We start from the raw sequence: 13,525 nt of genomic DNA, 5'->3' as shown, positions 1-13,525 counted from the left end.
TTTTGAAAATACACAGATGTTATATTTAATCTGTATCTTGTCTATGGTGTACACTTGTGAGTTTATTTATGGTTCTTTGAATAAACATTAGGATTAAATACATGTTTTTGAGATTTATTGGTATTAGCTGTTTAACGCTGTTTCACTCGCGTCTTGAGAGAACTACTTACCGCATCAGGATAAAAAGTAGCTTATGTCCTTGTACCAAATGATAGTCTTCTAGAGCCTGAGTCTAAACTATGTTGTGTAACAGACATTTATATCGGTTCAGTAGTATTGGCGTGAAAGCTCGACGGATAGACATACAGGCGAAATTACTTTCGCATTTATAAGTAAAACTAGCTTCCGCCAGCGGCTTCGCCCTCGTGGTGTGTTGATAAAAAGTAGCCTATATGTTAATCCAGGATATCACCTATCTACATACAAAATTTCAATCAAATCGGTCCAGCCGTTTTTGCGTGATTGAATAACAAACATACATCCATACATTCTCACAAACTTTCACATTTATAATATAAGTAGGATTAGTACTTAAGTGTTCACATAGCCAGATTGAAACCATCCTGTATCCTTTCGTATATATCGCACTGCGTCATATATTAACACAAAACATGTCAATTGGTTCAGCCATTACACTGAAAATGCAATTAATACAGAGAGCCACTGTTTTGAAAGAAGACAGGAAAGAAAGAATTTACAAAGGTAATGCTTATTTCCAAAGAAATCTCTTCCAGCATACTATCTCAGGGTATACAGAGGTAACATTTAGCATTACACGTGGAATTTCACAGATATTCGCATCAATAAAACAAGTATTATTAAGAAGCAAATTACTTTTTAAAGTACACACAAATATGGTTATTTTCATAAAGAAAGTTAAACACTGTTGTAACAATAATAAAGCGCACAAAACGCATCTAAAATAAACTGCATTGCGTAAGCAATTACTCTTCGTTCCGAATAATGCACACAGAGAAAAGGGCAGAAGTTTAAGTACCTATATATATAATCATTTTATTTCACTTAGGCCCGTACAAGCACTTATGGTCTAAGATATAAATAAGTTTGATTCTAGTAGAAAATCTTCACATAAACCTTCTTCATGCATCACTACATGTTACTGAAAATTCGTGCAGACGTTTTTGAATTTATCGCAGATAGACAGCCACGCTGAGATAGAGAAGCTAGTGATTAATATGGATATTTACTGATGATGGATTTTATGTACTTTCTAAGTATATCTTAGACACCATCATCATCCTCCTGCCCTTATCCCAATTTCATTTGTGGTCGGTGCAGCATGTTTTCTTCTTCCATACTCTTCTATCTGCCGTCATCTCACAAGTAACATTCTTTCTTGCCATATCTACTTTCACACAATCCATCCATCGTTTTTTTGGTCTTCCTCTTCCACTATATCCGTCCACGTTCATACTCATCACCTTCCTCACAACATGCCTCTCATTCCTCCGCATCACATGCCCATACCACGACAGCCGGTTTCCACGCAGTTTTTCTGATACCGGCGCCACTTTCAAACTTCCTCTTATATACTCATTCCTCACTCTATCCATTCGCGTAACTCCACACATACCTCTTAACATTCTCATCTCTGCCGCATCTTCAAGTATATCTTAGACACGAATGGCTGATAAAAAGGTGAAAGAAAACCTCTCGAGAAAACCTGGACTACAGTCTGAAATCACCAACCCGCATTGAGCAAGCGCGGTGATTAATGCTCAATCCTTCTCCGTGTCTTCCCCAATATTTTTTAACATTGTTGGAGAAATAGGGATAAGATGAAAAGCGATACTTTCATACAAAAGGTAATTATTCTTCAGTCAGATCAGTCTATTCCTATCGTTTAAATATTATAGTTAAAACCAAAATTCAAATAAAATCGATCGAGCCGTTTACCCAGAAAGCTACGAAGAATCGTCGGGTTATCTTGTCCTTCTGCAATTCACCTGTATATGAAAGCTACATAATAATGATGAATGCGTCTCGTAAAGTGTGCAGTAAGCGAATGACTTATGTTCCATGGCGAAATATTTCACTGACGGGAACCAAACCCACTGACTACTTGATGCCAAACACTCATTATTCTTCATCATCAGTCTAACCGACTTCAAAAAAAGGAGATTCGCAGTTTAACCTGTATATTTGTGGGTGATTATCCCTGTAATTTAACATCTTCGGCAGTCGTTACGGGTAGTCGGAAGCCAGTCTTACCATTTGGTATTGGGATGCCCAGGTAATTGGTTGAGGAGGTCAGATAGGCAGTCGCTCCAAGTGACAGACTGGTACTCAGCTGCATTAGGTATGACTGGAAACCGACCCTATCATAGCTGGGAAAAGGCTTAGAAGGTAAGGTAATGATATCCCAAGCTTAGCTAAACCGATTTTGATGCGGTCGCAGCTGAGTACCAGTGTGCTTGTCTTCTACCCAGTTACCCGTTCAACCTGATACCCCTTGGTAAGACTGGTGTCAGACTTACTGACTTCAACTACCCGTAACGACTGCCAAGGATGTTCAATGACAGCCGGAACCCATTTAACGTGCCTTCCGAAACACAGCATTAACTTATTATGATAGTAAAAAATAAGATTTATTCATACGTGAATTATGTTTTTTTATGAACAGAAAGATTTCTTTTGATCTGTAGTTTATTATGAAGATCAAAGAGTAAGTAAATAATAGGGTTCTTTTATTATTGCTATTACTAATTTATATAATAACTGTCATAGAGTTTTGTCTGGTTAACGCAAAAGGTGCACCGTGGTTATGCAACCCTGTTTTGTTTGAAAACAATGAGATATGTTAAAAATAATTGTAATTTAGCTACAGTTTTTTCCAGAATAATTATTTGTAATCAAGAAAAGTTTGTAGTTCTTGATTTAGTGCTTTCAAATTGTTGAGATTTATAATATTACAACAAAAACTGAGCTTGAAAGACCTAGTCTCAGGAACTATCAACTTTGAAAATCGGTAAAAGAACCTCTCTTTTTTACGGTTCCGTACCCAAAGGGTAAAACGGGAACCTATTGTTTTCGCTCCTCTGTCCGTCCGTCCGTCGGTCCGTCTGTCACCAGGCTGTTTCTAATGAATCGTGATAGTTAGAGAGCTGAAATTTTCACAGATGATGTATTTTTGTTGCCGCTATAACAACAAACAACTGAAAACTAAAATTAAATAAATATTTTGGGGGGCCCCCATGCAACAAACGTGATTTTTTTGTCCGTTCTATAAATAATGGTACGGAACCCTTTGTGCGCGAGTCCGAATCGCACTTGGTCAGTTTTTAAAGCCGTTTATAACGAAAACTTAAACATAGTCACATTAAAACATAAAATCTATAATAAACAGTGTTGTCCAACGAAAATTTAATTAGTCACTCGATTCCCAAGGCAATAAAAATTAAAGTAACGATTATTACTAATCGAATCAGTTCGATTCTCACATCGACAACGATCGAGGCAATCGTATCGATTATCGAGCGAGGAACTCGACAATTGGTTGCGAGTATAATTACCATATTTACAAACATTCGAAGTAGTGATGTCGATATTTTTTTATCGACAGTTTTTTTTTTTTTGTTATACATATTCGTATTATGAACAGTAATTTAATTGATTTAGTATTATCTATGTTGACGTTAATCAAGTAACAGGAATATTTGAATTTTAATTGTTGATTTCTACAAAAAATATAACATTAGATTTTGTTCGTAGCAACTAATCAAGGATTTTTAAAATGGAATTTTGAAAACGGTAATTAGCTACTTTTTAACCAAAAATCCTAGGGACCTCCCAAACGAAACTGTAACCTTTAAACAAACTTATAAACCTACCGTTCCTTTTTTATCAACGCGTTTTTCTCAGAAACTACCGGTCCAATTTGATAAATTCTTGCACTATTAAACAGCCCATTTACCGAAGAAAGTTTTTCTCGGCTTTTCATCCACCTTCTTTCTGTAATTCCCTCAGAAAACGAGCAAAACTACAAGAAACACCTTCTATATAATATTATCATATATTACGAGCAAGAGCACTTAGGACATTAGTAGACAGAACAAGTTAAGTGGCACTTACAGGCATTTAAGTTCCATTACACGGTGGCCACAGGGCGCCATATTTACCTTTGCTAGTTACTGACTTTTAACCGCGGTTTTGCCTGCGTAGTGGAATTAGAGTCGAGAGAAATTGAATTGGGTCAGTAGCAAAGTTTTTGGGGTAAATCTTGGAAGATTTGAAAACTTTTCAAAATATTTTATGTTATTTGTTTTTACTAAGGTGATTATTAATCAAAATAATAATACCAGTCTTACTAAGAGGTATTGGGGTGCCCTGGTAACTGGGTTGAAGAGGTTAGATTGGCAGTCTCACCTTTTAAAACACTGGTACTCAGTCGCATCCGGTTAGACTGGAAACTGACCCCAACATAGTTGGGAAATGTCTAGGTAGATGACCTTATTATTATTACCGAACGAAATATTAATATTTCTTATATATTAAAGTTCAATAGTATATTTTTGTCACAGGATAATAATGCAAGGGTATTAAGGTTCGATTCTCAGGTGATTCAAAAAACTAATGACCTTTTCTACATAAGAAAACTAACTGTAAGCAGTCATATCATATCATATCATATCATTTATTGCATTCCATAATGTACATTTGGTGGAAAATATAAAATAATAGAGGTAGTCACAATTATGGACCCTGATGGGCACAGCAAAATAGTTAGAAGAGAGGAAGGCGTTTAATGTAATAATAATATAGTAGTATCACAGATTATTAATAGTTAGTAGTATGTAGTATATTATTTAAGTATTTATTTATATTATAATGTAATATTATAATATTATATCAGTGTATGCTATTGATGGCAACACTAATGCTTACAAGGAAATATATCGTAAACATCAATCATTAGCTGACATAATGATACTGTAAACAGTACAGACACCATAGAAATAATGGGTCTCATTTTATTGTCAATGCTGTGTAAAGCTGTGATTTCTTAATTTGTATCATTTGCCGAGCCTTTTCCCAACTACTATTCTAACCTGTTCTCTTTCTTACCTTATCTGACTTCCTCTAACCATTTACCTCGTCAGACCAGATTAACCGTAATGGCTACTTTTACCTAACGTTACCTTTGCATTATCTTTACCTTACCTTACCTTTCGGTAATCTTACATTACCTGACCTTGCCCTACCCTTACCATACCTTACCCTTTATGATAATTCGTGGTTATTGTTACCATGATGATTTATTTTATTTTTGTATTGTTTCAGGGATCTACAAGGCAATAACATCACGATAATATTTCAGAGCGACTTTCAAAATCTGAAGGACTTGAAAACATTGTAAGTATTAAAATACACACAAAAAACATTATGATATGTAAAGCATAGAATTGGGTACTTATAATTTTTGAAAAAAAAGTTTTTAAAAATATTTAGTACTTATTTATTTATTTATTTATTTAAACTTTATGCAACAAAAATATTACATAGGCGGACTTAATGCCATAGGCATTCTTTCCAGTCAACCTTAGGGTGATGCAGAGAAAAACATGGTAGGTGCATTAGAAAATAAAACACTAAATACTAATTAAATACAACAATATTAATACAAATAACAATAAATACATACATACATACATATATACATATAATATACCAATAAATTATTGTGATGATGATTCTGCCAACGATTTCTTAAGCAAGTACTTCCGCACAGCACTCTTGAAAGATTGTTTGCTGAGTGACTTCCTGGTTTCTAAGGGCAGCGCATTCCACAGAAGAATAGCTTGAATGTGAAAAGAAGAGTGGATAGTGTCAGAGGTATGAGAAGGACAGTGAAGAAGAAGATTGTGAGAAGAGCGAAGATTTTTGGAATGACCGGAGCAACGGTATTGAAAATGAGGAATTAGATACGAGGGGGGAGTAGGAGAGTTAAGTAAAGAGTAAAGGGTCGTCAAGGCACGCATCGATCTTCTCTGACGAATGGACATCCATTTCAATTGCGTCCTATACTCAGAAACATGATCGTACTTCCGCAGGTTGAAGACGAATCTTATGCAGTTGTTGATGAGCCGATCAAGTTTGTTGAGCAAGTCCGCATTGAGGTCGAAGTAACACACGTCACCATAGTCGATAATAGGAAATATTAGGGACTGCACAAGCATTGCTTTGGTTTTCGGCGGCAAAAAGTTTCTTAACCGATTTAGATGACGTAAGGTTCCAATTACACGCTTACTCACACTAGCGACCTGAGTTTGCCAACTAAGCGTACTGTCCATATAAAGACCCAGGTTCTTCACATTGAGGCTAAGCGGAACAACAACATCGTTTAGGATAATCGGACGACAGTTCGTAATATCCACCTTACTTACCATACGAGGACTACCCACGACTATGGCTTGACACTTAGAAGGATTTACTGACACCCCGAATTGGTTAGACCATCGATTAATAACCGACAAATCTACATTCAGTTTGTCAATGGCTATATGCAGATCCTCAGGCCGAGCCTGAGTGTAAAGCTGAAGATCGTCGGCATACAAATGATACGCACACTGAAGGTTAGGAGTAATGAAGTTAATAAAGATAGAAAATAATAGTGGAGAAAGAATACCGCCTTGTGGGACACCAGCCACTAGATCACGCCAATTAGACAATGTCTCATCAACTCGAACAGCTTGCTGGCGCCCACGAAGATAAGATGAGAACCATTCCAGAGCCTTGGGTGAAATCATAAGATGGGAAAGGATAGATTCTAGGATATCATGACTGACGGCATTAAAGGCATTAGAGAAATCAATAAGGACCAAAGCTGTAACTTTGGTGTCCTGAATCCCCTCCCTAATGTCACCAGTCACTTTGAGAAGTGCCGAAGCAGTGCTGTGTCCTGGCCTGAACCCAGATTGCAACGGGCTAATAAGGTTGTGTAAGTGGATGAAGCTCGACAGTTGCTTATGGACGCAGGCCTCCAACACTTTTGAAAGGAAAGGAAGGATTGAAATTGGTCTAAAATGGGTGGGGAGGGATGGATTTGCAATTTTGGGAAGGGGACGGACGTAAGCATAACGCCACAAGGAAGGGAATTGACCCGAGTATAAGGAGTAGTTAATTATATCAGTGATGGATGGGAGTATATACTCAAGGATCGGGATGACCATACTACGACTGATATCGTCATAGCCCACGGCCTTGGACTTTATCGAAAGGATGATCTTTTTGATATCACCCGCAGACACCGGAGAAAAATCAAAGATATCAGTGCAAGGATGTGGAAGGCTGGCAATAAAGTTTACCGTCTGACGAGTGGTTTGACGATCCAAACTAAAAGTGGTAGAGAAATGGCAATTGATCTCATCTAAACCAATCGTATTAGGCAACTCTGACTGACGTGACTTACCGATACCTAGTGAGCCAAGGAACTTCCAGATATCGGCTGCGGAGCTAGACGTAATATTATCGAGAATGTGGCGGCGTTTAGCATTACGTATCATCTGGTTACAACGATTTCTTGCTGTTTTGAACAGAACCCAATTCTCCTCTGACCGATCCTTTTTAAACCTGCGAAAGGCCCGATTTCTCCGTCTCATCGCCATACGTACTCCTCTCGACATCCATGGAGCTGGCGGACGCTTAACTCTCACCGACTTAACTGGTGCATGAATGTCATAGAGATTTTGCAATAACCGGTTCAGCGTCGCTACTTTATCATCGACAGAGGAGGCGTTGGCTACTTCAGCTTCCCACTCAAGTCTCGAAGCGTCCTCGCGTAACCTATCCACATTCATTTTCGCAAAACAACGCATGTGCAGAACCTTAGGAGTAGGTTTTGGAGGCTTTAGGAGATAGGATAAATGAATCAAGTATTTAAAATGAAACAAAAAACTCTTTAGTAATATTTTATGTTCTAGAATCTCAAACAGATTTATTATTTGTTGAAAGTCTTTCCTTTTTGCCTGACTGCCGGGAAGGATCATGTTTTAACTTCTGAAAATAAATTTGGATACGTTTTTTATTTACTTTTTTTGTTTTCTATAAATAAATATATGTAGTTAAATCAATTATTTTAAAATTAAAAATAGTAAATGATGTTTTCTTCATTATTTTTCAGACAGTTATCAGAAAACTTAATCCACACAATTGAGAGGGATGCCTTCTTAGAACTCAACGGGTTAGAACGACTGTAAGTACCCACATTTACATAAAATAATAATTAATCTTCTCGTGCAAACATTTTAATGGTTTTACTTGATTAAAAATATCCCCTTAATTGTCATATTTCATTAACATTCACTTTAATACTATTTTCAAGTATTTGTTGAAATCATTAAATGTATGCATGAGATCAAATGACAGTTACGTCGTTTCAGCGTTTCTTAACTTAAAATAAGCAAAATAAATTAGAATTTAACTATTCCACCTATTGTATAAAAAAGAGGCATAAGTTTTTTAGTTAAAAAAAAAAAAAAAAAAAAAAAAAACAAACATTTTTATATCTTAGTGTTGAACACTAATCATTCAAGGTTTGTGACGTCACCTTTATGTAAAAAAATTACATAAAGGTGACTAAATAATACTAAAGTGTTGTATCTCCGCTGTAACTTCTAAAAAGAAAAAATACATTATCCATATTATATTATATTTTTTTATTGTCAACATATCCATTATTTTTAGGTTGATCTTAAGACAGCCTAATTTCTCTTTCCCAAACACAGTTAAGAAACGCTGATACCCCTAAATTTGCATTTACTTACAGGAGACTGAACAATAATCGTCTGGGACATTTACCAGAGGGGCTATTTTTACGGTTGAGACACCTCCAACGGCTGTGAGTAGCCTGGACTAAGGTCAATGGTGTGGTCCCTGAGGTCCTATGGTTCTTGTTGCCACTTACCACTTACCCCCCGCCCCTTGTGCGTTTTGGTCAAGTCAAAAAAGGCAGGCTAAAGGTTGAAAGGCAAGCTAGAAGTTGGAAAGGTAGGTTAGAAGTTGGAAAGCTAGGATTAAAAGTTAGAAAGGTAGGCTAGAAGTTAGGAAGGCAGGCTAAAGCTTATAAAAGGCAGACTAAAGGTCGGAAAGGCAAGGTTAAAGAGAAAAAGGTAGGCTAAAAGTAAGAAAAGCAGGCTAAAATTACTGACGGTAGGAAACAAGTAGTGTGCAAAGCAGAGAAAATAATAGATTTAGTGTTAAGCTTTGCACAGAGGCGTTCTAATAAACGTTTTCTTTTTACCGCATACTCAAGAACGACAATTTAGTTCAGTACTTACAATCCGCGTATAAAATAGCGTACATTTTAGCGTTCTACATTAAAAAGCAACAATTTCACATTTTCCAATACTGTCTGCAAATAAAATTGGTATCTCCTATCAAACATCACAGTCAACGAGTCTCCGGGTAAAATAGGTCTTATTTTGAAGAGGGTGACACAATAACCTTCAGAGCCGACAGGGTGTCGATATCAACTGTCTTTGTATCTCAGAAATATGAAGGAAGATGACATTGCTTAGGTATGAGTGAGTGAGTAATATTGGCATATTTAAATATGTAATAGGAAAGAGACGTATTTTATCGATATACGTGCGCAACACTATGCAAGCACTAAGATATTAAGGAAATAAACAGTCGGCCGACAGTTGATTGTTGAAAAATATTTTTTTTTCTTAAGAAAGTCGTGAATTCAATCAATGATTTTAGTGGATTTGATGCCGGCTAAATACCTGATCGTTGTAATGTGCGTACTACAATTTATTTCCATACTACATTACGAGATAAAATGTCGGCCGATAAAAAGTTTGTGGTGGGTACTGTAATACTGCTATTTAACATATATCTAATTATTCAAAGCATGGTAGTAAACTTTTGAAAATACACGAGAAATAAGACAGAAAATCGAACTGAATTCGACACAAATATTACAAAGTAAAGGATAGTTGAAAAGTCTGCCTTACCAAGAATCTTATAGGTATAACTGGAAACCAACTTACCAAGAAAACTAATTTACCAACAATGTACTGTGCGAGTTATTGTGAGTTATTGTTCGTGTAACCAACAAATGTGTCGTTATGTGTAAACAATAATCATATTCATGTTAATAAACTCATTATTCACATATTTTTAAATAATCTGACAGCTGTCACCAACAAATTTTTGGTGCAGTTGACAGTTCTACCAGTCAGTACAAAAAATGATGCTATTTTCCCTTAAAAATTGACAGCTGCCAACATTTTCGGTACCACTTCAGAATGAATCTTGATTGAACTTACAAATGAGAAAGTCAATACATATCATTATCAAAGTCAAATGTTTTCATTTAATTATCCTATAAAAGAGGACTGACTCACTCTCGTTTTAAGAGAATTGGGGTCAATTCCCACTGAAAGAGCAGCGGCCGGCAGCGGCCGTAAGAGCACGGACAATGTAAGAGCGCGGCGCGGTGCGACATGGCGCGGCGCCGCGCGGCCCGCCGCGCTCGCGCTCAATCACTTGCATTTACGGCCGCTGCCAGCCGCTGCCGGCCGCTGCTCTTTCAGTGGGGACTGACCCTTACACTTTCACAAGGTCACTTTTAAAATCGATAAAAGCTGATGAAATTATACAATAGCTAAGTTACTTACATACATATTTACCAACACTATGAAAAAATTGATAAACTAGATAGATTTTTCTACATTTTACAACGTCATCTCAATTAAATCACACACCAATTTTTTCTTCATTTTTCCTCTTAGGTTTCCAGTTAACCCTATAAGTTTCTTAGCCTACACAAATATTTTGACTTGACCCAAAACCACAGTTGTCTGCTCACCCAAGCTTGTGCCTATATAACCGGGTTCTTCAATGTCTATATAATACCTACCCTTTGGTTTTCAAAAATATCATTTTTTGTTAATTTTCTACCCAACGCCGCTAGCATAACTAAAATTTGAAAAAAAAAATGAAAAAAAATGTGACCAATTTTTTTTTTGCAATTTTTGTGACGAATTGCTGTTTGATTTTTGTGGGAATATTTTTCACTTAGAAAAAACATACTTATAACTCAAATTAATATATTTTTTTTCATATTTTTTATAATAAGGTGCAAATTCATTCAAATCCAAGTAAATAGAGGTATCTTTCATATTAAAAACTTATCATCGATATTAATTTTTAAATCTCAAGGAAAACACATGAAATTGCTTGAATAGCACAATTCAATTTTGGCTAACACTCCTCAATTTTTTTCAAATGCAACATTTTCAAAACCATTACACTCGCTTGCAGAAAAATCGGGTCCATTAATATTCCCACAAAAATGTTTTGCAATCGTCATAAAAATGCCCCATAACCTAACATTGCGCTTGAACCATATCATGAGCTTGGCTACAATGGTGTCACCCCGTCACCCCATAGGCTACCCCGTAGGGCTAACCCACCCCGTAACATTGCGCTTTTACTGTACAGAAATAATCAATAAATAATACGAAAAAAAATAAAGTGTGAAAGAATTTTTTTTTTTCATTTCCTTTTTGTATTTAAAAATAACATTACTATAATGTCGACGTCGTTTTAAAAACAACAGAAAAACTCATGATTATCGTTTAAAAACTCACTATTACGGCCCAAGTTTAGAGACAACATAAGTGTCAGTTTTCCTAAAACAACTAACTACTATGAATTTTTAAAGTAAACTGTTGTTTTAAGAAAACTGACGTTTATATTGTTGTCGATGAAAATGGACTTATGAAGCTCGATATACTTTTTTCAATGTATTTTTAAACTACAAACATATTTTTTTTTATTAACCAAATGTTTTAGAAAATACTTAGTGTACTTGTAGTGTCTAAACACTACAGATGCCATAAAATGGTATTAATATAGGTAACTAAGCGACAAAACAATCATTTTTGAAATACTAGCATTTTTTTGCCTTTTTCTACTTTTTGCAGGAAATATTCATACCTTGCATAAAAGTGTGTTTGTCAAATACGCTCAGCACTTCATTAAAATACTAATTAACCTAAATAATAACAATGCAATGAAACAAAATGCCTTTGTTTTAACCTTTACGAGTTTATTCACATCTGTGTTTAAATAATTTGATGTAACATCTATATGAATATATTCATTTTGTGTATATTCGTTTGTCCAGTGTTCATCTAAAATTACTTACCTGCTGCTAATTTCTATAACCTATTTATCCCCCTTTTTTTAACGACGTCAAAAATCATCAAATGATCCCTCCCACTGTGGGTTAGCAGTGGTGAGAGAGTGTCAGACTCTTACTGACTAAAAACCGTCGTGTTCCGTCGTAGGCTTTTTATGTACCAGGGCCGCGGTAAGGCTATAGACAGACGGACTGCATTTCAACTGCAATCATACTGTAAACAAAATGAAATTACATAAGTGAAATAGCTTCAGCCAAAGGTTTGACACGCTTCCTGCGGGAACTTCTGTACGTACCCAAATAAAAAGAAGCCTATAGCCTTCCTCGATAAATACGCTATCAAACACTGAAATATTTTTTCTAATCGGACCAGCAGTTCCTGCAAAAATAGGCTACATATTAACCGAGTCAGCAAAGTTGCTCGATATTTTTGTATAAATTAAACCGCGGTACTTAACTAAACCATCAAATACCTAACTATAATCTACAATCACTATATAATCCAGATAATATTACACTTCCGTTCAAAATAAAGTAGGCAGCGTTTCCGGCTTTATATAATAACATTAATGCCGTCGCCCGTCCTTGCGCGTGTTGAAGCATTAATGATGAAATTCAGTATATTATAGTACTGGCAAAAATTATGTCATGTGACCTGGTTTTTTTGATAATCAGTGTAGCATAGCATGACGGTTTTTTAAGGTTAAGCCAAAAAAGGATTTTTTTATTAATATTTGTATGTTGTCTGCTGTAGATATGTCAACATTACTTTTTTGATAATATGACAGATATCTCAATATGCTTAAGAATCGCATTCCCAAAACTTAAAATTATCATTGTAGAATTTGCGATCGGTACTGTGTTCAACAGTATCAATATCACCATGTATTAAATATCAAAAATAACTCGCTTTAAGGCGGAGCGTGAAAAAAATATTACGAAAGGGCATATAATGCGACTGTGAAAAAAGCATGGCATATTAAAAAAAAATGGTGTGACTGTAGAAGATGGGAAAAGTCATTATTTATTTATAAATTTTACATATACAACCAACAGCAACAACTTTGTTCCACTTTTATAAAAGGTAAAAAATAAAAGATAACCATATCTTTTATACATTTCTTTGAAAAGAGCAACTTTGAAAGAGCTTTCAGTTCTAGTCGAGCGTGAGAAGGATAAAAGATGCATAGTACACTGGCGGCCAAGAAAATTGAGGCACGTTTTTGTATTTTTTTATTTATTTTTGTTTTTGAGAGCTTGTTTGGCTGTTCCTTTGAAGCCTTGTAACTCTTTAACTTGATGTTTGTGTTAAACTGGAAAAGTGAACTGTGTAGTCAAGTGCCTTTTTATGCC

At 35.7% G+C, this 13,525-nt stretch overlaps 1 protein-coding gene across 1 annotated transcript in view; it reads left to right on the top strand.

The window, feature by feature from the left end:
• The window catches only part of LOC124643954 (protein slit), a 137,316-nt gene that overhangs the window by 85,978 nt on the left and 37,813 nt on the right, over window positions 1-13,525 (top strand). The window contains exons 3-5 of the mRNA XM_047183081.1: window positions 5,302-5,373; window positions 8,141-8,212; window positions 8,786-8,857. Coding sequence (XP_047039037.1) covers window positions 5,302-5,373; window positions 8,141-8,212; window positions 8,786-8,857 — 216 coding nt within the window. The remainder of the gene's footprint in view (window positions 1-5,301; window positions 5,374-8,140; window positions 8,213-8,785; window positions 8,858-13,525) is intronic.

Source organism: Helicoverpa zea, chromosome 29 (assembly GCF_022581195.2).
Source record: "Helicoverpa zea isolate HzStark_Cry1AcR chromosome 29, ilHelZeax1.1, whole genome shotgun sequence".
Classification (NCBI taxonomy): Eukaryota; Metazoa; Arthropoda; class Insecta; order Lepidoptera; family Noctuidae; genus Helicoverpa; species Helicoverpa zea.
Note: the sequence above shows the minus strand (reverse complement) of the source record. Positions and strands in the feature narration are given on the sequence as shown.